At 42.0% G+C, this 25,862-nt stretch overlaps 1 protein-coding gene and 1 pseudogene across 1 annotated transcript in view; both read left to right on the forward strand.

Moving 5' to 3' along the window:
* The window catches only part of spn-E (tudor domain containing 9 protein spindle E), a 79,410-nt gene that overhangs the window by 51,100 nt on the left and 2,448 nt on the right, over window positions 1–25,862 (forward strand). The window contains exons 22-27 of the mRNA XM_080275164.1: window positions 3,345–3,467; window positions 10,976–11,118; window positions 11,953–12,087; window positions 14,792–14,930; window positions 16,010–16,116; window positions 23,161–23,227. Coding sequence (XP_080131290.1) covers window positions 3,345–3,467; window positions 10,976–11,118; window positions 11,953–12,087; window positions 14,792–14,930; window positions 16,010–16,116; window positions 23,161–23,227 — 714 coding nt within the window. The remainder of the gene's footprint in view (window positions 1–3,344; window positions 3,468–10,975; window positions 11,119–11,952; window positions 12,088–14,791; window positions 14,931–16,009; window positions 16,117–23,160; window positions 23,228–25,862) is intronic.
* On the forward strand, window positions 23,602–23,718 carry LOC145403461 (5S ribosomal RNA; annotated as a pseudogene).

The raw sequence follows: 25,862 nt of genomic DNA on the forward strand, positions 1-25,862 counted from the left end.
GAACTTGAGAGACTGAAGAGAGAGTTATATGTAGAGAGGAAGATAGAGGTGAAAAGATTAGTATGAGTGAGTAAGAAGAGAGTGGATGAGGAATTTGGAAGGAATTTGAGTGTAAAGTGGAGGGAATGCAAGAAAATGTTCTGGAAAGAGGTAAAGAGAGTTAGACAGGGTGCCAAAGAAGTTAGTTGGGGAGTGAAAGATAAAAATGGTAGATTTCTAGTGGAGAAGGGAGAAAAAGTGAGCAGATGGAGAGAACACTTTAATGAATTGTTGAACATAGAGAATGAAAGTAATGCTAGTATAAGTGGCTAGGGAATGGAGAATGAGGGATGTGAGAACAGAGGAAGATATCAGTAGGATGGAAGTTGTGGAAGCAATGAAGAAAGTTAAAATGGGGAAAACTCCAGGAATTGATGGATTGTGTGGTGAAATGCTGAAGCATAAGGTAGAGGTAGTAATAGAATGAATGTGGAAGATGTGCAGATTGGCCTGGGAGGAAGATAGAGTCCCGGAGGATTGGAAGTCAGGTATAATTATTCCCCTGTACAAAGGAAAGGGGAAAAAGAAGTGTGTGGTAATCATAGTGGCATTTGCCCTCATAGTGTAATAGGAAAAATATATGGTAGGATACTTATTGACAGAGTTAGGGAAATAACAGAGGGAGTAGTTGGAGAAGAACAGGGAGGTTTTAAGGAGGGAAGAGGTTGTGTAGATCAGATATTCATTCTTAGATCTTTAGTGGAAAAGTTTCTAGAGAAGGGAAAGAAGTTGTATGCAACTTTCATGGATTTGGAGAAAGCATATGACAGGGTGGATAGACAAGGATTGTGGAAAGTGTTAAGAATATGTGGAGTAGATGGAAAGTTGTTGAAGGTCGTGAAGAGTATGTATGAGAGTGCTAAGGCTGCAGTGCATGTGGATAGTGAACTGAGTGAATTTTTCTATTTGAAGGTTGGGTTGAAACAAGAATGTGTCATGTCTCCATGGTCATTCAATCTGTATATGAATGGGGTTATAAAAGAGATACAAGGTAGGGCAGTGGATCTTGGAGTGGTCCTAGTGAGAGAGAGTAGTGTTTGGAACCTCCCTGTACTATTGTTTGCAGAAGATACTGTGTTGTTAAGTGAAGATGAAGAGGAGCTGCAAGGCTTAGTGGATGAGTTTGGGAGAGTTTGTAAGAAACGGAATCTAAAGGTGAATGTAGGGAAGAGTAAAGTGATGGTCTTAGAGAGAAGTAAAGTCAGTGAATGTACAGTGAGATTGGATGGGGAGGAGATGAAGAATGTGAATGCATTTAAGTACTTGTGTAGTGTGATGAGTAAGGATGGAAATGTAGAGGGTGAAATGCTTGAAAGGGTACAGCATGGAAGAAGGTTGCTGGTTCTTTGAAAGCAGTGATAAGGAACAGGGAAGTGAGCATGGAAGTGAAAAAGCTAGTACATGACAGTATTGTGATACCAACTCTAACGTATGGAAGTGAAGCTTGGACCTTGTTGAAGGGACAGAAGTCAAGAGTGAGAGCAGTGGAAATGAGTTATTTGAGAGGAGCCTATGGAGTCACATGGAGAGACGGGCTGACAAATGAGGAAGTGAAGGAATGTTGTGGTGTGGATGTGGATGTGATAGGAAGCATTAGGAGAAACACATTAAGGTGGTTTGACCATGTGGAGAGGATGGATAGTGAGAACTGACAAGGAGAGTGTATGTGAGTGAGGTGGAGGGGGGTAGAGGGAAGGGGAGACCAAGGATGAGATTGAGGGATGGTGTGGAGAGGTATATGAGAGAGGGGGGTTGTGAGCTGGGAGTAGGGCAGTGAAATGGTGGGGGACAGAGTGACTTGGAGGCGATTTGTTTGTGGCCACCCCTTACGAGATTAAGGCGTTTGGCTATAGATAGCTAGATAGATGTAGGATAGGTGAAATATAATGTAGCTGGTGCCACGACTCAGTTGCCTATCCATGTTTGTGGATGAGAAAGAGTAACACATAATGGAGTTTACGGAGGTAACCTGGATGATGCAGTGGCCTTTTTTCCCAGGGTAATGGATGAATAACCTGTCATGGCCCGAGTTGTGGAGATGAGCACTGTGGCTAAGTGCCTTATGGCATCTGCCCCCATCTTTGCCTTTTTGTCTATGAGTGGACATGATACTAGCTGAAGTTACGAGGTGGTCTCACTTCTCATGTTTTCAGCATTATTAGCCCTTTAGCACAGTGTTGTAGGTGATCTTTATTTCAGCTAGAGACTATCTATCTGTTGCCAGACGCCTCAATCCTGTTTGGGGTGGCCACAAACAAATCGCCTCCATGTCGCCCTGTCCCCCGCCATTTCACTGCTCTGCTCCCAACTCACACACCCCTCTCTCATATACCTCTCCACCCCATCCCTCCATCTCATCCTCAGCCTCCCCCTCCCTCTTCCCCCCTCCACCTCACTCACATACACTCTCTTCGTCAGTCTCTCACCCTCCATCCTCTCCACATGGCCAAACCACCTCAGTGTGTTCCTCATAACGCTTCCTATCACATCCACATCCACACCACAATGCTTCTTTATATCCTCATTCGTCTGCCTGTCTCTCCATGTGACTCCACAGGCTCCTCTTAAATAACTCATTTCCACTGCTCTCACTCTTGACTTGTGTCCTTCCAACAATGTCCAAGTTTCACTTCCATACGTTACAGTTGGTATCACAATACTGTCATGTATTAACTTTTTCACTTCCATGCTCACTTCCCTGTTTCTTATCACTGCTTTCAAAGAACCAGCAACCTTTCTTCCCTGCTGTACCCTTTCAAGCACTTCACCCTTCATGAGACCTCTCATGAAATATTTAATCATTCATTCAGTCAGAACCTAAATGCTTTACTCTTGTGGTTGTACTCATTTGCTTATTTACATCGGATTCTACCAACCTTATTGAAATAATCAGTATAGTGGGGCTTTGATTTATGATGATAATTTGAATTATAATCTATTCATTGATATGACTGGAGAATGCCTGTTGTGTTGTTGCTGCTGCTGCTGCTGATGATAATGATGATTTGATCATGATGTGAGATGGTGATGATGATGATATGACAGGTGATGTGATTTGATATAGAGATAATGAAGGTAGTGATTCTAATGATAATTCAGTGATGAGAACGATGCAAAATACTTGAGTGATGACGAAAAGATAATGATTATTGTAATATTAATGACAATGATAATGATTATGATGATGTAGATACTGCTGTACTAATAATGAAGATACCAGTAATGATGCTAAAACTACTAATATTGATGGAGATATATAAGACTGTACCTGTACCCTATCCTCAGTCCCTCTTTCCCCACCTCAGCAAAACCATGAACTCCGAGCCATCTACAGCAGAGAGATAGATGAGAGTGACCAGGCCAGTTTCGTCTCAGCTTTCTCATCCCGCTCCTTCAAGTTTTCCAAACCATCAACAATTGCTGGCAAGGTTTGTCCTTTTTTTTTTCCATAAACCATGTGCAGATGGTTAGGCTTGTGAGGTGGAACCAGGATTCCAGGGGTTTTAATGATATGTGAATGAGTGCCTCATCGATTTTACAGGGCTTGCTGTTGGATATTCTCCCATTTTGTACAGTCGTGGTCATAAAGAATCACGTATCATCTGGTACCTTGTGCCCCAGGCTGGCAGATTTATGCGTGGCAAGGCTTAGTGGAGTAAGAGGGGCTGAGAGGGAGGGGCCAGAAAGAGAGAAGGGAAGGTGGGTGGGAGAACAAGTGATGGTGCAGTGATGGGGTGCGAGAGTGTAGGTAGGGGAGAGAGAATGAAATATATATATATTTATATCCATCCATCCATCCATCATCTAATCCTACGTTGCCCCATGAGGAGCATAGGAGCCCGGGGCTAGGAAAGTTGGTCCTGGCATTTAAGATGAGAGTGACCAGCCTCACTCATCCTGAGTGGCATTACATGAGCAGTAAACACCAAACACCCATCCATCCATCCATCATCCAACTCTACGTTGCTCCATGAGGAGTGTAGAAGCCCGGGGCTAGACAATTTGGTCCTGACATTTAAGATGAGAGTGACCAGCCTCACTCATCCCTGAGTGGCATTACATGAGCAATAACCCCAACCACCCCTTGGATATAAACCTTCACCGGCTCAATCCGAGTGGAGCGCTGTAATTATCCACTAAACCACCAGGCGCCTAATTTGGGTATATGGTTACCGCCCAGTACCTTTAGGCTTGTCACTCAGTGTAGAGTCACCCATAGGCGGAAGGAAGAGGAAAGAATGAAGGAAAAAAAGACAAAAGAGGGAGTGTAAAGTCACCCATAGGCAAAAGGACGAGGAAAGAATGAAGTAAAGAAAGACAGAAGAGGAAGGAAGGAATTGAGAGAGGAGAGGAAAGGGCAGACACCCAAGAGCAGCACTACATCGAGTGAGTGGATGGTGAGCGCCCCCACCCTTGGATATAAACCTTCACCGGCTCAGTCCGACTGGAGCACCTTTACTACCCACTAAACCACCAGGAGCCAAAATTTGTTTATGTGGTTACCACCCAGCGTAGTTAATGGTTTCCTGGTGTACAGGAAACCATTTTATATATATATATATATATATATATACTATATATGCTGTGAAGAGTATGTATGATGGTACTAAGGCTGCAATGCATGTGGATGGTGAACTGAGTGAATTTTTCTCTTTGAAGATTGGGTTAAAACGGGGATGTGTCATGTCTCCACGGTTGTTCAGTCTGTACATGGATGGGGTAATAAAAGAAGTCCAAGGTAGGGCAGTGGATGTTGGAGTGGCCCTAGTGAGAGAGAGTAGTGTTTGGAAACTCCCTGTACTGTTGTTTGCAGATGATACTGTGTTGTTAAGTGAAGACGAAGGGGAGCTGCAAGGCTTGGTGGATGAGTTTGGGAGAGTGTGTAAGAAACGCACTCTAAGGTGAATGTAGGGAAGAGTAAAGTGATGGTGTTTGAGAGAAGTGAAGTCATTGAATGTCCAGTGAGGTTGGATGGTGAGGAAATGGAAAATGTGAGTACGTTTAAGTACTTGGGTAGTGTGATGAGTAAGGATGGAAGTTTGGAGGGTGAAGTGCTTGAAATGGTACAACAAGGAAGAAAGGTTGCTGGTTCTTTGAAAGCAGTGATAAAAAACAGGGAAGTGAGCATGGAAGTGAAAAAATTACTACATGACAGTATTGTGATACCATCTCTAACGTATGGAAGTGAAGCTTGGACGTTGTTGGAAGGACACAAGTTGAGAGTGAGAGCAGTGGAAATGAGTTATTTAAGAGGAGCCTGTGGAGTCACATGGAGAGACAGGCTGACGAATGAGGATATAAAGGAGCATTATGGTGTGGATGTGGATGTGATAGGAAGTGTTAGGAGGAACACACTGAGGTGGTTTGGCCATGTGGAGAGGATGGAGGGTGAGAGACTGACAAGGAGAGTGTATGTGAGTGAGGTGGAGGGGGGTAGAGGGAGGGGGAGGCCGAGGATGAGATGGAGGGATGGAGTGGAGAGGTATATGAGAGAGGGTGGTGTGAGGTACCAGAGCCAACCCACCCCTGAATCACATCTTTTTTTGTGTTTCTGCTCGGAATCTTGTTAAGTATGTTCTTTGCTCTGCTAAAAATAATTTCATCCATACTAAATGCTCTCATCTCTTTAACTCAAATTTTTCCCACTCCTTCTGGCACCTTGCCAAGAACCTTTCTAACAACTTTTCCTCATCATCTCTCCCTCCTCTTTTCTACTTTGATGGCTCTGTAGTTATTTCTTCTACTGATAACGCAGATCTCTTCACTCAGACTTTCTCCCCCAATTCCACCTTAGATGATTCCAGTGCTATTCCTCCATCACTTCCCCCCTCTGACTTCCACATGGCAGACATTAAAATATCTTCAGCTGATTTATTTTCTGCCATCATTGGCCTCAATACTAACAAGGCATATGGGTCTGATAGAGTCCCTCTTATTGTCCTCATGAACTGTGCTTGTGTGTGTACACCTTGCCCAGGTAAACTCTTTCACCTTTGTCAGCTTGTACCTTTCCTTCTTGCTGGAAATTTGCTCTCATTCAGCCAGTCCCAAAGAAGGATGACCATTCCCAACCCTTAACTATCGTCCAATCACTTTAACATCCTGTGTCTCAAAAGTTTTTGAGTCAGTTCATAACAGAAAAATTTTAAAGCATCTTTCCTATCACAACCTTCTTTCTGATCGTCAGTATGAGTTTCATCAGGGATGCTCCACTGGCAATCTTCTCACCTACCTTTCAGACTCCTGGTCATCTTCCTTTTGGGACTTTGGCAAAAGCTTTGCCATTGCACTTGACATTTCAGAGACTTTCAGCTGAGTCTGGCATAAATCTGTAATTTCCAAACTGCCCTCTTACGGTTTCTATCCTTCTATCTGTGCCTTCATTTATAGCTTCCTTTCTCGTCGTTCTGTAGCCACTGTTGTAGACGGCCATTGTTCTTCTCCTAGATCTGTCAACAGTGGTGTTCTTCAGGGCACTGTCCAATCACCAACTCTCTTCCTTTTATTCATCAGTGACCTTCTAATCTGTACATCTAACCTTATCCACTCGAATGCTGATGATCCAACCCTTCATCTTTCCATTCGGTTCCTGCAATGTCCATCACAGTAGTTACTTCAACAAACAAGGGATGAGGCAATGGCACACCTAATGTCTGCCTTGGTTCATATCATTGACTGGGGTAAAAATAATCTTGTTTTTAATGCATCAAAGACTTAGTTCTTACACCTATCAACCCAACAGAATCAGGAGTACCCACTAATGTTTGATAATATTCAGCTCAATGCTGCATCATCCTTGAACATGCGTGGGGTTTCATTGACTCGGGACTTATCATGGAAAGATCATATTACATCTCTCGTATAATCTGCTTCCAAGAAATTAGGTGTGCTAAGCCGACTCCATACCTTCTTTACCCCTGCAAAGTTGTTGACTTTATACACGGGTTTTATTCACCCCTGTGTCAAGTACAACTCTCGTGTGGGGAGGCTCCCCACATACAGCTTTTCTCGGTAGGGTGGAGTCAAAGGCTTTTCATCTCATTAACTCTTCTCCTCTTACTGGCTTCCTCCAACCTCTGTCTCTTCACCGCACTGTTGCATCTTTATGTCTTTTCTGTCGCTGCATCAATGGTCACTGCTACTCTGAACTGTCTGCTTGCATCCCTCTGCTTCTACGAGGGGCACGTAGCATCCGTCTAGCAACAAACTCACATCCCTTTTCTGTCCAATTCTCTAATGCAAGAGTTAACTGTTACTTCCAGTCCTTCATTTATGCAAGAGGACAACTCTGGAGCTGTCTCCCTCTGTCTGTATTTCCTACTTCCTATGATCTCCAGTCTTTCAAACGCAGTGTGTCCAGGCATCTCGAAATGAGCAGATCTTGATTTTGGCTCTCCTTTGTTTTTTTTTTTTTGTTTTTTCTTGGAAGGAACAGTTTGTGGGCTCCTGGCCTTTGGTTCCTTCTTACTCACTTAAAAAAAAATATATATGTACAGTACCCTCACGTCCAACACGGTAATATTGTCATGCACAGGTCCCGTGTTGGACCAAAAACGTTTTGGACAAACAACAGAGCTTATGGGGAAGAACGAATTATGTCGGCAACCCTAGGAAAAGTCACCCAAAATACCTACCATATACCTTTACATATATTGGTACTACTGTAATTATAATAAATGGTGCTGTACTTTGAATGATAACTAACCTTTTAGGATAGTGTTGGTGGGCTTGCTGGGAATGGAAGATGGTATCCGAGGCTGTAGGTAGTCCTACTGGGTCCCCGGAGGATGGCTGCTGGCATCACTAGCGGGTAATGCCTGCTGCTCCTCCTCAGCCTCCCTCATAAATCCTACGAAATCACACTCAGAATCACTATCCTCATCCACATCCATGGAAGGTCCTGCTTCTGCCTGTCCTAGCATTCTGTAAGCCTTCACTGCTGCCAGGATCTTGTCTTGGTTTTTTTATTATGGTCCTCACGCTGGCTTCATTCACATCGTAGGCCTTGGCAATGTCCACTTTCCTCTCCCTTTTCTTCTTCCTCTCGTTGATTTCTAGTTTGGTGGCTTGAGGGAGGTGCTGCCGCTTCTTGGGGTTCTCGTAAGGCTTCCTAGGCATCGTGAGCAGGATAAAATGCAGTAGCAAGGGCAGAAAATGCAACAAGAAAAAAGCACCTTCCAATGCGAATTATGCGACTGAGTGGCACTGTGGCGGGAGAAATTTAAACAAAACATCACATGAGAGCAGAAGCATTTTTTACTGGACATCATGATTACGTCACGATAGCAGGTGGGGGAGGCAACTTGATCAGAAGTTTTGATTGGCTGTCAGCATCACAAGAATGTCCAGTATGACCGTGTTGGACCGGGGGTGATTGTGCTAGAGGCGAACTCTGAGGATTTCGCCCACTTCTCGGAGCTCCGTGAGTGTTATGCTAACGCACCCGTGTTACAGTAATTAAATTGTATTAAATCGTACTAATTTTTTGCTCTCCGTGCTGGACGCAAATCGTGCTGGACAATCGCGTGTTGGACGCAAGGGTATTGTGTATATATATATATAAAACATACACAGTGGTAGGTGGTGGCTACCATCATCCACTCACTTGATGTAGTGCTGCCTACTTCTTCCTTAACCTTTATCATTCTTTTTCTGTGCCTGCCCTCCTCTCTTCCTATTTCTCCCATCCTTCCTGTCACTACTTAATGCTTTTCTTTCCGTTACAGGTGGCTTTACATTGAATGACAAGCCAAATGGTTTCCTGTAAGCCAAGAAACCATTTACAACGCTGGGTGGTAACCATATAACCAAACCATACGTGCTCCCTACGTGTCAAGTGGGTTGGTGGAGGGTTAGTGCCCCTCCCTGTAAAACAAATAACTCAGAGTCAAATGGCCACCCCGCACAGGATTATGGCGTCTGGCAGTAGATAGATAGATATAGAAAACATACACATATATTTATATTTACATATATACAGTATATATATATATATATATATATATATATATATATATATATATATATATATACACACACACACACAGGGTGACCCAGAAGAACCTCCCACTTTTCAAAGGTAATTGAAAAAAAAAATGGTTTAAGATAATCAAAATATTATTTGCACACAAGAAACTTCATTCAATACAGTTTTTATTCATCATGTTTTAAAGATGAGATCCTCCAAATGCTGGCTGTCATTGTCTATACACGCTTGGAGGTGATTTCTGAACGCTGCCATGGCTCGATGGGTCTGTCGAGTGGAACAGCGGCTATCTGTTGAATAGCAGCCTTAAGGACTTCAAGAGTTTGGGGTTGATGAGTATACACTCGTGATTTAAGGTAGCCCCACAGAAAAAAATCACAAGGGGCGAGGTCAGGGGAATGGGCCGGCCACCTAACATCGTCACGCAACGAGATCACCCAATCCCGAAACATTTCCCTCAGCACTTGCAATGATCTTAGAGCTGTGTGTGCCATAGCTCCATCTTGCTGACACCACACATTGAGTTCTTCAAGCTCAAGATGCTCGAGTTGTGGCCTTAGAAAGTTTTCGAGCATATCAGTGTAACGGTCAGAAGTTACAGTAACAGTTACACCACCCTCTTCAAAGAATTAAGGACCCACGATGCCAACATCGGCAACAGCTCACCACACAGTCGCTCAGTCGGAGTGCAATGGTCTTTCGTGTAGCATGTGAGGGTTGTCTTCAGACCAATAGCAAAAAATTTTTTTGTTTACAGAGCCACTCAAATGAAAATGAGCTTTGTCACTGCACAAGAGAACAGCATCTTCTGGAACACGTTTCAGAATGTTCTCGCATAACTCTCTGTGGCTTATCCAGTCTCTCGCATTGAGTTCTTGCACAACCATCATTTTGTATGGATGGAAATGAAGGTCTTTGTGTAAGATTCTCCTTGCAGTTTCCTGGTATATCCCTACAGCTAAAGCATGCTTCTGGCAGAACATCTCGGGGACTGCACAACAGATCGCCTCAATGGTTCAATATTCTCAGGCTTACGAGCGCTCTTAGGTTGACCAGGTGATTTTCTTTTTAAAGCTGAGCCTGTTGCCCTGAAATTCTCAACCCACTGCAAGATGGTTTTCCAATCTGGAACGTTTTGGTTCCGTGGAATACTGAAACGTCTTTGAAAGGCCCTCTGCACTGCAATCACGGAATGATTGTTTGTGAAGAACGCTTCAACAGCGAATGCACTGTGTGTTCCCGACCACGCCATGTTGGCGACTGAGGATGGTTGGGGTTCGGCTGCCAACAGACCCTAGCCCCGCCCCCCCTGCCTCACTACTGCCAGTGCTACAGCCTTTCGAAATGTGGGAGGTTTTATTGGGTCACCCTGTATATATATATATATATATAGTTAGGTATACACACACACACACACACACACACATGAATGATAGGTTGTATGGCCCACCTCACTAGCCATTGATATTTCTCCATTTGTGCCCTTTTTCCTACCCCATTTATTATTGGAAAGCAGATTGATGATAACGATAGTAAGTGACATGGTTGAATGACTTGATAATGATGATGATAGTGGTAATGGTGGTGGTGGTAATTACTGAGGACATGGCTTTCACAGTGTTGAAGGCAGTTTTTTTCTTCAAAGAGTCGCTTTGCTTTCCCATCTGCCCCCTAAACCCACACACTGCCTTGACACTTAAGGCCAGGCAGTAAGTTCCATATTCCCCTCTGCATCTGAAGTTCATGGCTCTGACTTACACCAGAGCAACCAGGAGACAGCATATTGTAACCTTCTCAATAAACTACACTGCCATGGATGATGATGATGGCAGTGATGGTGACAACGAAAATGACTGATGATGTATGTTTTGTATTGTTGATATTTTTACCCAGTAACATACCCTTTTCCCTTCACTGCTGTTTCCCAATACTGACACCCCCACACCGTAGGTCAAGCTGCGAGGTCCAGATTCCCCGCTCATCCTGAGGTTCATGGCCCTGACTCGCACGGGGGCATCCAAGCGTGTTCACATCGAAACCTCATCTGTCAACTCCACTGCCATCGACCTTGAACCACAAAATCCACATGACAGGTTTGAGTCCAAGAACATTTCATTCTTGTGGTACTGTTTTTGTATGAGTACCAGGAGAGCAATCAAATATACATAAAGACAAAGGTGAAAGAATGGAACCTTAGCTGGCAGTTCTTCTGTATCTCATTGTGGAGTTAATACTGTAAAGCAGCATTGATAAGACAGCTGATAAGGAGGACTGATTGTGCACCCATTTGATAAAATATGTCCAGAAGTACACTCATATGATGAAAAACTGTATCATTGTCTTTCATAATGCATACTTCTGTAATGCAGTAGACGGTTATGTAGTACGGTATACCAATGTGATCACAGGTATGATAGTCCGTTGTGAAGTACAGGACACCAATATGGCAGTCTGTTGTGAAGTACACTAATATGATAGTCTGCTGTGAAGTACACTAATATGATATTCTATTATTAAGTATGGTTATTATGAAAATTTTGTGTCCACTTAACTAATATGATAGTCTATTATTAAGTACGGTTATTATGAAACTTTTGTGTCCACTTAACTTGGCAGGGATTTTCATCATTGTGCATCTTGCTCCCCATAGCTTGGTGGCAGAATAACACAATATTACGCCACTCTTTCTTTCCATAGCCCATATGTTAATCATTTGCTACAGTTCAACACTTAAGATAGGGAGATGGCGGTTTTAGGCCAAGTTAAACCAGGTTGAGTATAGTCAGTGCTTTTAATCTCGGGGTTTTACCTCAGATATTCAAGATGGATGGCAGTTTAAGGACAAGTTAAAGTGAACAAAATGTAGTAAGTGCTGTCATAATACAGAAGTACAGAATACAGTAACAGTTTATGTCCTAACCCCTTAGGTTATTGTTGGCGTCGAATGTTACTCTTGATGCATCTCAGTCGAGTGTTACCCTGCGTGACACCACCCTCATGCCATCCATCCCAGGCATCACATCACTCTGCCTCCTCCTCTTCTCACCTGTGGCTGAGCTCAGGTATCTTTGATCTTTTTAGGCTATTTGTTTACGCACTTTAACATGACAGAGATTCTTGTCATGGAATTATGTAGTGTTGTTTTGCAGGTGAGTAGTGGAACACATGTGGTGGTTTCTGTGAGAGTTCTGTTTTACAAGTGTTGAGTTAGGTCAGCATGAAGGTAAAAATGTACACATTACCCACATACAGTAATGAACCTCAGTTGTTTATTTTGAGGATATGACTGTTTTGGCTTAACTTGGACACTGGACCGAAACCATTTTATTCACTCATTAAACAGAATTTCCGTATGTGGGTATGATTCTTCTGTTAAATGCTTGGTGACATTGTGAAACAATATTTAGTATGACTATAGTAACTGCTGTTTCACAAAGAATATATCATAACACTGTACCCATTGAAAGGAACTGTCAAAGCACTCTTGAAAAGCAGTTGACTTTTACTGTACTTTGGTTTCAGCTGTCACTTCAGTTCATTCACTGAGGATAATCACTGCATAAGGCTACAATTTCATCAGGACCATCATTAAAGATGATGATTGGAGTAAACTAAAGTACTTATTAACAGGTTCTGTATCTGCTTTTACCCAGTTGGTTGTGTACTGAAGTGATGTCATATTATTAGTTAGTGCTGAAGCCATGAGGAAATCCAGGAGGTAGTAGCTTTTTTAAAACTTAACTTGGCTCAGATTTTTGCTCTGATACAACTTATTTCACATTGCTCAGTGGGAGAAAAATACAATACTGTGGCTATCTGTCTTTTCCAGAGGACTTCTTCATGACTAGCATTATAGTCTATAATTGGTTTATTTTCATCTGATGGAACTTTGCCACCCCCACAACTTCATAACTACAGTTGGTGCAGTGGAAGGCTGGACCTAGTCAGGGCACTACCAAAACAACAACAAATCATCACAGAAAACATTTATTTATAAACAGAACATGTACTTCAATGCTTATCTTAGTACGTTGTCATTTCCCCCTTGGCCTTGATCACCTCTTGCATTCTCCATGGCATACTCTCTAATAGATTAGTAAAGTAATTGATAACCATCTCCAGACACCACACACACTTGATAACCTCCTGGAGCTCGGGCACTGACGACACTTTGGCAGCCTTCACCTCGTCCTTGATCTCCTCCGATGCATTTTCAATAGGGTTTAAGTTGGGACTGTTGCCTGGCCATGGGAGAATGCGAATATTTTTACTCTGGAGCAACTTCTTCACTTTTTGAGCAGTGTGATAGGGGACTGAGTCATGCAAGAAGGTGGAGGTCCCATGTATAACCATGTGATCAAACAGATGCCTCTTCAGAACCTCACTGTATCGGGCATCATTCATTGTGCAGTTTTTCGGTAAGAAATACAGTATATACCACCTTTGCCCATTTTGGCACTGAAACAAGCCCAAACCATCATTGCGGGACTGTGCTTTACGGTCTTGATGGTGTAGCACCTGTCATACCTGTTGGTCCCCTCTAGCGTGTGTACCTTGATTCGATGTGAGCTAAGCACCTGAAATGTACTTTCATCTGAGAACATAACTTCACTCCAGTCTTGGACAGTCCAATGCTGATGTTGTCTTGCAGATTCAAGTAACTTCTTGCTCATCATCTCTGTCAGGAAAGGCTTCAGTGCAGCAGTATGGCTGGGGATCTTGAGGTCTTTCTGAAGTTAATGCTGTATGGTTCTTTCAGACACATCTTTCAGCAATTCTGGGTACATATCTTTCAGTTGTCTAGCAGTCAAATGTGGGTCTTTTGTCATAGCTTGCTTTAGTAACCTGTCTGTAGTTTGTGATTCTTCCATTTATGTCCTAGTCTGTCTTTATGTTGGGGAATTGTGTTTTTTGGCAGGTGGCGGGGAGCAGCAGGTAGTGCCATAATGGTAGATTTTCCTCACCCAGTTCGAATTGCCTCTCACATAGTTAAAATTCGGGCCTTTTCTACAGTAGTTAGTGGCTTGGGACCCATCTCCAATGATTCACTAAGGTAGAGGAGGGTGTGAAAAAGGGAGCTTTGAAATGAACAAGGGCCAGGCAGGACAAGAAAATCTGACATGCTTTCCCATCCAAAGTCAGGCAGGCACCGAGGTCATAAACTCACAGCATGTGGTGGTAAACCTGTACAGTTGCTAGAAACCACCAAAAAAAAATCCACCAACTACAGGAATTTTCCTACATTGTTTCCTGAACCCTGCAAAATATATGGTGTGAGTTAGAGGGTCCCAACTTCTAATGCACCGACTATTCGTTGTTGCATGAAATTTAATAAGCCATAGCTGTGAGGTAGGAATGGGTCTCCTTGGTGACTAGTCACATCAGTCATCCACTCTGACCACACCTATCCAGTAACTGACTTGAAAAGTGATGAGGATCTTTGTCAGATGAAAACAAATAGGCTGTAATGTTAATTTCTTGTTACAACTCAGCGTTGAGGATGGAGACGTGCCAATTTTATGCCACGTTAGAGTTAAAGGAGTATAGTTAACATGTGACTTGGGGTGGGTACACAAAAACTGAAGGATTATGTGAGTTTTCCCACCCTGCATCATCATCTCATCATCATTTTTAGGTTTTGTGTGTACAATTGTCACTGACCAACTGATCCACCCACCCACCCACTCTTCTGCCCGCCCACTCATCCATCCATCCATTCCATTAGTACATTATGCTCCTAGAAGAAAAACTCTTCACCCCTTATAGAGTGAATGAGGCCGGGACACACTACACTGGTGCACTGGTGGGACTGGGGTGTGATGAGAGGACTGGTGGTGCTATATACCCAGACGACGACATCGAGAGCCCCTTCGACATCAACCTTTCTCAGGATGACCTCATTGTGGTGCGTAAGAAACTCGGTGAGGGAAAGGGAGTGGGGAAGATTAACCATTTTCTTGTGCTGTTTCTTTCACAAAACAATGGGAGATGATCTGTTCATGGTCACCCACTCAGGGATGAAGGTATTTGGTTATAATTACTGTATATAGATTAGATAAGAAGTTGCTGTTTCTGAATTATCAACATGTTATGGTACCACTGGGAACCTAAAAGCAATGAGTGAAGTGTGATGACATAAATGCAATATCTGATACACCAGAGGCACCTACTCTGTGGAGAAACTGTCATTGCAAGATTATGTGATTGTCTACGTGAAAGTAGGAAGTGTGTAACTGGATTGTTTTGTACCTTGTAACTTATTGATACTGTACCTTCACTAGTTCATTGTGGTGTGAGAGAAATTATTTGAGAATGAAGGTATCAGAGATGATGGTATCATTATCTAATGAAACTACATAACTCATATTCATAATATTAGTAGGCTATAATTTTCGGAGATTTTAGGTATTAAGTTGGTTATTGGGAAAAGGAATGGGGGAGGGGCTAAAGTCAGATATTTTTGGAAACTGGAACCATGGTAGGTGTCAGGATGGAATTACCATACATTTCACATGTATCACCTGTGTGGTGTATCATCAGCATGTTGAGATCACAGAAAGGAATTACAGTACCTCACTTTGCATTACAATCTGGGATGATGATATACTACTCCAGTCTGATTGAGCAGGCCTGTCAACTGCAGGCAAGCAACTGCCCCTGCAGGGCTCTCCTGACAATCTGGGATGCAAGTTTGTCTGATATGTTACGACTTCTGCATCTCACTGACCTCTGCTGGCTAATCTTCAGAAACTGATGCTTTGTTTTGCCATCCAATGAAGGCACTTTGATACAGTGCATCTGGAAAGAAATTGACAGACATGCCATAAGTGTGAAGCAAAAGTGACAGAACACTAGAACTTATGACATTGTACAGTGCATCTGGAAAGAAATTGACAGACATGCCATAAGTGTGAAGCAAAAGTGACAGAACACTAGAACTTATGACATTGTACATATGGCTTAGTAAAAACCTTGTGTTCCCAGATCAACAAAATGCGGTTCCTGATGAGCATGGTGCTGGAGGAGGGGGAATACATCACTGATGAAATGCTGGTCTCCACACAGAAGCGCCTCAGGGAGTTCATCAAGCAGTAAGGCTCACTTCATACAAACACAAAATGCATCTCTTAACACAATCTCCTTTCAAAATATAATGTCATGTTACACCATACATCACATGACACCACAGTGCATTATACATACACACCCCAAAGTCCAAGTTATATGTCTCTTAGTTTGATATTCATTTTCTCAATCAAGTCCACAGTGACTTTCATTTCCATTGCAATCTGCCGAGGTGATTGGCCAGTTCTTCCAACTTATACTATAAGTTGTTTGGAAGAAGTTTTGATAAACTGAAACACATCTTATGAGGATTCGGTATGCACTTAAACAGCAGTGAACTGTGCAGTTGTACTGTCAGGTGTGTAGTAGTTTGCTGTTATGCCATCAGTTCTGTCTTAACCAGTTTTAAACCCCTCGATCGTCAACTGTAGGTGAATTCAAAGTCCAGGAGTGGTTTTCTGATAATGTAATAAGCATTGCTGTACACCTCCACCCTCACTCGCCTCAGGCCTGTTACTAACTGGCTATCAAGCCAGTGCTCTCCTCTGAACAGAATCTATCAACAAAATTTGAATGAGGCCAGACCTTAGGTAAGGGATTTGTGTCACGTTGCCTTATTTAGAACACTTACAGACTACTGATAGAACACTCAGCATACTTACATACTACATATTACAAATGGGAACACCAGTCAATCAGTCTCACTTACATAACACAGGCAGTATTTCAGGAAATGCAACGTGACAGTTAGGATAAATGGATAAAGTTACTGAATAAGTTGTAATAATTGAAATGAAACTTAGCAAATTAATTACTGCCAGAGACAGGATTCATGTCTGGGACCCATGAGTTCTAAATGCATTACTTAACTATTCTATCTATCTATAGCCAGACACCATAATCCCGGAAGAGACTACTGAGCCAGAAAGATACTGTGCTAGCTTGCCAGGCCATGCAGGCATTTATGTAGCTCGATACAACCTTTGATTTATCTGATTCATATATTGTAAACATTCAGTTATTCATTGGCACATTAACTGGCATATGTCATAATACATTACTGCAAGTGGCTAAATTTTATAAAATTCCCCAGGAATCCCCCAAATCGAAATCCGTGTCATTTGTCGTGTCACCTAAACACAGTTTTGTAGCTTTGAATTCTGGCTCACAACGGACAGCTTCATTTCGTTCATACACACAGAATCGGACAGATGCAAGCGGTATATGTTTTAGATTTCCATCCATCATTCCAGTCTTATGTTGCCCCATGAGGAGTGCAGGAGCCTGGGGCTAGGCAAGTTGGTCCTGACATTTAAGATGAGAGTGACCAGCCTCACTCATCACTGAGTGGCATTTTGTGAGCAGTACTGTAAACCCCAACCACCCCTTGGATATAAATCTGCACAGTTTCAATCCGATTGCAGCACCTTCATTAACCATTAAACCACCAGATGCCATAATTTGGTTATATGGTTACCACCCAGCAAAGTAAATGGTTTCCTGGTGTACAGGAAACCATTTGAAACCATTTGGCGTGTCACTCAGTGTAGAGTTACCCATAGGCAGAAGTAGGAGGAAAGAATGAAGGAAAGAAAGACACAAGAAGGAGTATGAAGTCACCCGTAGGCAGAAAAAAGAGGAAAGAGTAAAGAAAAGAAAGTCAAAAGAGGAAGGATGGAAAAGAGGAAAGGGCAGTCACCCAAAGGCCAAAGCAGCACTGCATCAAGTTAGAGGATTGTGAGCGCCCCCACTTAACACTATGGAAAAAATATCCATACATACACAGGACCAGTGTGCATGGTACCCCAAGTTTAACAAATGACTGAGCAAACTGGTTCTTGTATAAATGCATACTGGGTCAGCAAGGAAGGCCTCCTGTATACCGTATGTGTTTTAGATGTAATTATAGTTTATTCATGTTTAAAATTGCATTGCTTAACATCATAGTAATAAGCTGGTGCTGTCAAAACACTAGACCCCCCTTTTCCTGTAGTTTATGCAATATACACTGTAACTACAGTACTCATAACATCAGGAACTCTGTGTTCAGCACAGGGACATTTTAGCATGCTTATTACAGTACTTATTGGTGTTTTTCTGTAATTGAACAGCCATACAGTACAGGTATAGGGTTTTATAGGGAGTTGGACCCCTTTTGATTTTTTTTGTGGGGGGAGGGGAAGGGGTACATCACTACCATCAGTATGGTTAGTATGTTATATACCTTCTGACACCTCCTTGGCCAATATACCCTGGATAATCGAGAGTTTACTGTATTCTAAACCAGCTACATTGCACACTGCAAACTATTTTCACAGTAAATAGTCCTTTATGCTGTTTTAGTTTATGCTTCTTTACTCTCATAAGGTAACATTTTACAACTAATAGTGTACTCAGACACAGGGTTGTTTCTTGTTAACTCCCTGAGGCATGTTGATGTGAATCGTTTCATATTCCTATTTCTGCCAGAGTTAATCTAGTAGTGAAATTGCATTGGAACATTTGCATCTATCTGTTCTCTGGTCCATTATTGCCACATCGGAAGTATAGGGGCCTGGGGCAAGGCTATTCTGTATAAATATTTAAGATAAGAGTGACCAGATGCATGCAACAGAACAGCATTGTATGAGACATAAACCTCAGTAATCCCTTTGATATGTACCCTTATTGGCCACTTGCTGCTAGAGTGTTGTAACCCACAAGATCGTCAGGCATCCATTTGTTGGTTACATGTTGAACACCCAGTGTAGTTAATGGTTTCTTTAGTTACAGGAAACCATTTGAGGTCACTGATTTAGCTTCATGGGAATGGAGCACTAGAGTGAGTGAATGGAAAGTGGGTGTCAAAACCTAATACTTCTGAATTGGACGAGGGAAAAGTTTCCAAGGGATTTGCATCATATTCTGATGCATCTTGATCGCACATTTACCTCATAACACTATCAGCAGCTCTCTGCTTTCTTCTCAAGCCAGGGAAGGCACACTGGAAGCTCCTAATCAGTTGCCAGGTAGTGCTAGATTTGCAGTTCTCAGTTATTTTTCTGTGAACTGCTTTATATTTCTGTTTCAGTCCATGTGAGGTCCACTGCAGAACCTGACTTTTAGAGGGAGACTGGTAGATGGAATGAATCCTTCCCCATCCTGGCATAGTGCGAATAGGGAAGGGATGACTGTAGGGAGAATGATGCATCTGAAAATTGATGGGTTGTATTGGCCATATTTATGTGTTTTAAGAGGCTGTATATTGTATTTCAGTGGTAGGATGCAAACTAAATTTGCAAACAATTACCATATGAAGGGGCATACTGTACTACCAACTCTCACTTTAGATATCCACCATGGCTTAGGTCAAACTTCAGTTATGGGGCCACAGATCATGAGAATAGTATACAGTTACCTCTCAACTAACGTGAGTTTAAAAAACGCGTTTTCGTTTTAACACGAGCAAATATTTAAGGAGATATGTTTAACTAACAAGGGTTTCTCGATTTAACGTGACTTTACACGTACGTGATGGTTTCAAATTATCTGCGCGCGCCTTGGACAGTCCCGAGCTGATAGACTGTGTGTGGCAGTTTATGCATAAATACAATATTTTATTTGCCTGTTGCTTAAACTGGTTTTATTCGAACTATAATATTTGAAAATGAAGTTTGGCCCCATTCTGAGCAATTTGGCTCATTTTCGGACAAAATTTGGCCAGGAAAGTGATGGTAGATCTAAATTGTTACAACTTGATGCTGCAGAACAGAAAGAAGAAAACCACTCAGACCAAGACAGAGCAGTTCTTTATGAAGAAGACAGAAAACTTAAGGGAGTTATCTTCATCACCAGTAGCACGGGAGTCAGAGGAAGAGGAAGGACAGCAGAGCGAGGAGGGACAACAAATTTAGGGTGGGGAGTAGCGGGAGGTGGGGTAGAGGGGTAAGGAGGGACAGCAGCAGACGACGAGTGATGCATAGATGGTGGGAGACCGTGTGTGTTGTTATTGTTTGTGACCTACTTACTGTAATGAAAATGTTGCCTTTACTGTCGTGTTTTTATGACCTACTAATGCATTAATAATGTTGAGGAACTTTCACAATGCCATGAATGAAGCAGAATTGAAAGAGAATCCATGTAAAAAACGAAAACAGTATGTATTTGGGAAGAAGTAAACTACACTTCAGCCCAACTAGGGCTCAAATGTTTATTTCTCCCCAGATATACTGCTTTTGTTTTTTACGTGGATTTTCCTTCAAATTAATATTGTTGCTTTTAAGTTTAGAGTAGCATAACTCCCCAAATGGGTAGACTTTCCCAGAGTCCAGGAACGTAACCTCCAATATTACCATTGTTTCTTATGGGAAAACTATGCTTAAAAAACGCGTTTTTAACTAACGCAACATCCCCAGGAACCTAACCCTCGCGTTATTTGAGTGGTTGCTGTACTACTAATTGAGTCACTGCAGTTCCAGGAACTATTAGTTAAATAAAAAGTCTGAAACTGCTAATCATTGTCAGTTACTACTGCCATTGATGCCATTTGCTTTGTTTTTCTCATTTAACTCCTTAACTGCGGGGTGTCACTTTCGTGACGCTTGGGAGCAAGGGATCATACCGCGGGGCGTCACTTTCGCGATTCTGTGTTATTTTGAATTCGCCCGGGCTTTCAAGTGGTAGCTTGGATCATCTATCCGTACTGCCAATGTCCAACACTAGTCAGCACTCCTAATCTCATCTGTACTCCCATCCATTGTTGACAATTTAGCCATTTCTCCCCGTTCTTGACTCCTTTCCCTACCTTCCCTCCATTACCCTCTCCTCTCGCCTGCCCGGCCGTGCTACGCTAAGTAAATCTTCCCTGGAATTTTCCACTGATTTCATCCATTGAAATAAGCCCTATGCCCTATTCTTATACCAAATAATATATACCAAAAAGAAATAATGTAAGTGAGAGTGCCATACACCTGGAATTGGCTAATTATCACCTGACAACACCTCACGTGCACTCGTTCGCTAATTTTCGCTGTTTATTTCCCCTTGAAATATGCCGTATAATCTATTGTCATACTAAAAATTTATATAAGGAGGGAAGGGAGAAGCCTGAGTGATATTTACATTCACCTGGAACTACCTAATTTATAATGTATTGTCTAGATATCCTGCCAGTCATTTCACAGCTATATATTAGCAGCTGTCAAGAGGCTGACGTTGGCAGTAATGCATTCTCCCAATGTAGGCCACCCCGGCCCACCACTATCAGTTTACTGTCGTCTTTCAAGATGAAAGTACGTTGGATTCACTCCTGCTAACTTCCGCCGCTTTTTAGCTCCATGCAAAGGGCCCTGTGACCTTTACCCCCTACTAAACCTCATGTGGAAAGAGGTAAAGGGCTGACAATTGATAGAGAGTGACTACGATCTTTCTGTTGAGTAAAACAGTGCAAGTGGAATTGTAAATACAGTAATGTGTAAATAATGTGTAAACAGCAAGTGAAAGCAATGAATGTAAATATAAGTGAACAGTGGAAAATAGTTTTATAAGTTACTTCAAGTGACATTGCATAACACAGTGTAAATAAAATAGAAATGTAAATAATGCAAATAAAGTAGAGAACGTAAATAGAAATGTAAATGAGTAGTATTATAAGAATACGAGTATATATACTAGGAGTAATGAAAGTGAAAGTTTCACTCTAGCATGTATGAATACTATGAGTTATGAGAGTGAAGGTGAAAGTGACATTCACTCTCAATGCTAGTATACAGAACAAGAAAGTGAATGCTATGTATTTTACTGAAAGAGAAATTGAATCCCTGCAGTGACAATAAACTACTATTACTGAAGGAAACGTATGGATAAAGACTGTAGATATATATAAGTGTTATAGAGTAATAGAAATATAAATTGTGAGTGTTTTTTGGAATAATAAATGACAGAACACCAGCGGCAAACGATCGGAATTGGGAAGGTCATACCCCATCGTAATTTTCATTGCTTTCACAGTGGATTTTTTTTTGGAGTATGGATTCCAAACTATTTGAGAATCATAGAATAGTGTTTCTAGTGATAATATCAGGCTGTGGTAATCATATTACGGGTTGTCAGGAAGTGTAAAGTGGAGACTTTGCTACCCAACATCAGAGGTCTCCACAAGCCCTACGGTACTCAACGAAGGCTCAACAAACACCCCAGAAGAAAGCTGAAGGTATGTGCCATAAGCATATGTGATTTTAATATTCTAGGACTAATAACTGATTTTTGGCAAATATTTTTAGAGAGTCTGTCGGAGCACAAATATGCCCGCGGGAGCCACAAGAAAAAGCAAAACAAGCCCGCAGTTAAGGGGTTAAAGAATGGATTAGGTGGGATCCTGAAACAAGGAATGAGAAAGTGTAAAAATGGAGAAACATCAACAGCATGTCCAGTGAATTAGGCCAGACAGTCTTGATACGCCATTTCAAGCTGTTGGAGTATAAATATATATACAATATATATAGATGCATTTCACATGCTGTACACCTGCCAAATGGTCATTCCATTGACTGTTAAGTTGAAGGGGTGGTACCACATCCATGTCATGTGCATTGTGCATTTTTCATCCAGCCAATACAAGCCCATATATGCCCTAGCATCATCTGCTTCCAGTCTTCTCGCACACTTATTTTCTGTTGACAAGTGCCAATAATTCTGCTTCAGGATATGCCCTTAACCCATGGAGTGTGAATTACAGTGTGAGTCACAGCCTAGGTTGTGCCAAACAAACCTGCACTTCAAACATGCACACTGGAAAGGATCCCTAGGCAGGGTAATTGTTCATTTCATGGGTTAACAATACACAGACAATCAAAACACAGAGTAGCCCATAGTATCAGTTGAGGTATGATTATGTACTCTCCTCATGGGTTTAAATCCTAGATAAAATAAACTGGTTATAGGTTTGTCATTTAATGCCACCTGGGTTCTAGTGTATATTATGTTGTGGTCTGTGCTAGCCTTGTCTTGAATGCCAACACCTTTGAAGAGGATAGTATGGGACTAACTCCCTCCCCCCTCTCTCTCTCTCGAATAATTAATTTTGCTTACAGACTGCTGGATGAGAAGAGAGACTACAAGAAACCTGAATTATACCACCAACCATACCGCTGGCAGATGGTAAGTGGGCTTTAATGTTTGTATTAATTTTACATGTTTCATTACCATTGAACGAAATCATTATGCTATGTTCATGGGTGTGCTTAGTGTTAAGCATTAGGTTCCTGTCTGTGTTTTATGTTATGAGCCAGCTGATGGAATTGCTAAGTACTGCTCTCATTCACAATATCACCATCAGGGAACTCTTTGATCATTGCATATTTTGAGACTGGGGGCTCTCACACTATATAGTTTATTGGCATAAGCAAAGGTATTTTAATGGCATATTACTAAGTGTATGATAAAAACTGGAACTACTAAATAAAACCAACTAAATTTCATAAACATCACCCCAGATTTCGGTACAGTATCCGTGAACAGAATTACCAGCTTATTACTGTGACCATGTAGTTGAGTACACCGCTTCCCGTCCGATCAGCGAAGTTAAGCAACGTTGGGTCTGGTTAGTACTTGGATGGGTGACCGCCTGGGAACACCAGATGCTGTTGGCGTCCCTACGTGTCAAGTGGGGTTGGTGGAGGATTAGTGCCCCTCCCTGTAAAACAATTAACTCTAAGCCCTTGGCCACCCCGGTGTCTGGGATACATGGCGTCTGGCAATGAATGAATGAATGAATGTAGTTACATCTTCACCCACATCAGCACTCATTCAGCCTCTGATTATGGTCATGGAGGGGAGGGGGAGGGACATGCACTTTTAACAGCAAATTTCATAGATTGAAGTCAGTATAGTCTTTAGTGGAGTGAATGCCTTCAGCGGGATGATGTCTTCAATATTTTTTTCTTATTAACTGCCAGACATTTATATTGGGCTTGAGGAAGATGTAAAATGTGCTGGGATTAGAAAAATTTCTTAGGCCTTCTGTAGAATATGTTACTGTACTATTTTTTTCTCGCTATTGTTAGTTGACTTTATTCAGATTTAGAGAAACCTACATACATTGTCATAGGTTAGAAGTGGTGGTGGTGGTGGCAGCAGTGGCAGTGATGACGAGAATGACAATAAATATACAGTAATCACTCGATTATCCAGATGTTAGGCCTTGGCTGTGTTATATCCATATCTTGACAAAAAAAAAATTCTGTCATCGCCGGTTGGGTGGCAGGCCGGCCTTTCTTGCCAAGCCTGAGTAATAAACCCTAACCCACAAGCTGAGCGAATATGGCAGTCCAGCTCCTCACCAAACAGTCAAAGTCCCCTGGCTACACTGGGACGCAACCAGCCGCATACGAGTAATACAGACTGTAACCCACAAGCACAGCAAATATGGCCGTCTGCCTCCTCACCGAAGTCAAAGTCCCCTTGCCTCACGGATCACACGGAGCTATCGGCCGCACATGAGTACAACATTACAGACCATAACCCACAAGCTGAGCTGAAATGGCTGTCCGCTTCACTACCAAATGGTCAAAGTCGCCTGTCCCCCCTCTTGAGCTGGGGCTTGTGCTGGTAAAAGAACATAACCCATCAGCTGAGCAGAAATGGCTGTCTGCCTCCTTACCAAATAGTCAAAGTCACCTGGCTGGCCAGTAGAGACATGGCATCACTGTGTTCAGTGGCAGTTACTATACATCCCCACCGACAGTTGGAGGAGGAGGAGGAATTTTCCAACATTTGTTAAGTGATTACTAGTGATGGGCGCTACCTGTGATTAAATTTAGGTACGATAACGATTACTTTGTTGGGCAGTATTGGTGGTATTGATTACCGTTGTCAGTAGCTAGGTAGTATCTTAATACTCTTTCAGTCTGATGACCTAAAAATTTAATAAAATTACTCAACAGGGTCAGTTGGGGTTAAAATAATTGTACTGTATTGCCACTATTTTAGGGGAATGTGGGCACCAAAACTGCCATTCAGTGCACAGACAAATCTTAAAATCATCACTTCCCAGTTAAATAGTATTTTTGAAAATACATTTTCAGTTAATTGGAAAGTTTATTTTAGTACTCACAGTAATCGATACTTAGCCATCAGCATTGATACTTGCCGATTAACAGTTAATATCGGAAGTATCAATATTTTGGTATTGATACGGCCACGACTAGTGATTACGTTGGCCACTAGACCACACGGGATTACTGTACACCAACTAGAGGCTTGCGGGTTACAACGCCTGTCCACCATTCACTGGGTGGTAAGTACAATACTGTACTGCACTTTGTTAAAATTCTTTTTGCATCTTCATCCTTGTCATTTATTTATTTGTGGATTTTTGTTGTTTCTGCATTCTTAGTGTCCAGCATTATATTGGAGATTCCCATGTGTGTTTTTGATGTCTAAATAACTGAAAGACCGAAGAACACTGCCACAATTAGGAGGGGTACAGTACATAGCTTATAGGCTATGCAGGGTATAGGTTGGTAGGGTATTGCTCCGTACTGGATATCATCCATATCCGGGTACACCAATGACTCTGATACTTCAGATAATTGAGTGTTTACTGTATGTAAGAAACTTAATTGTGCTGTAGGCATTAAGCATCCTAAAGCACACAAAGCAGCTGTTAACCCTTTCAGCTTTCTAGGCCGGGCATATTATGTCTGTGCTAGAGTTAGTCACTCTCAAGCTGACCCACATCTTTGCGGCACGTTATTTTTCTTTGATCCCTTTGTGTAAATACACTTTTCATGAT

The sequence above is a fragment of the Coenobita brevimanus genome, chromosome 60, assembly GCF_032717465.1.
Source record: "Coenobita brevimanus isolate Jiangsu-jjx chromosome 60, ASM3271746v2, whole genome shotgun sequence".
In the NCBI taxonomy this organism is placed as follows: Eukaryota; Metazoa; Arthropoda; class Malacostraca; order Decapoda; family Coenobitidae; genus Coenobita; species Coenobita brevimanus.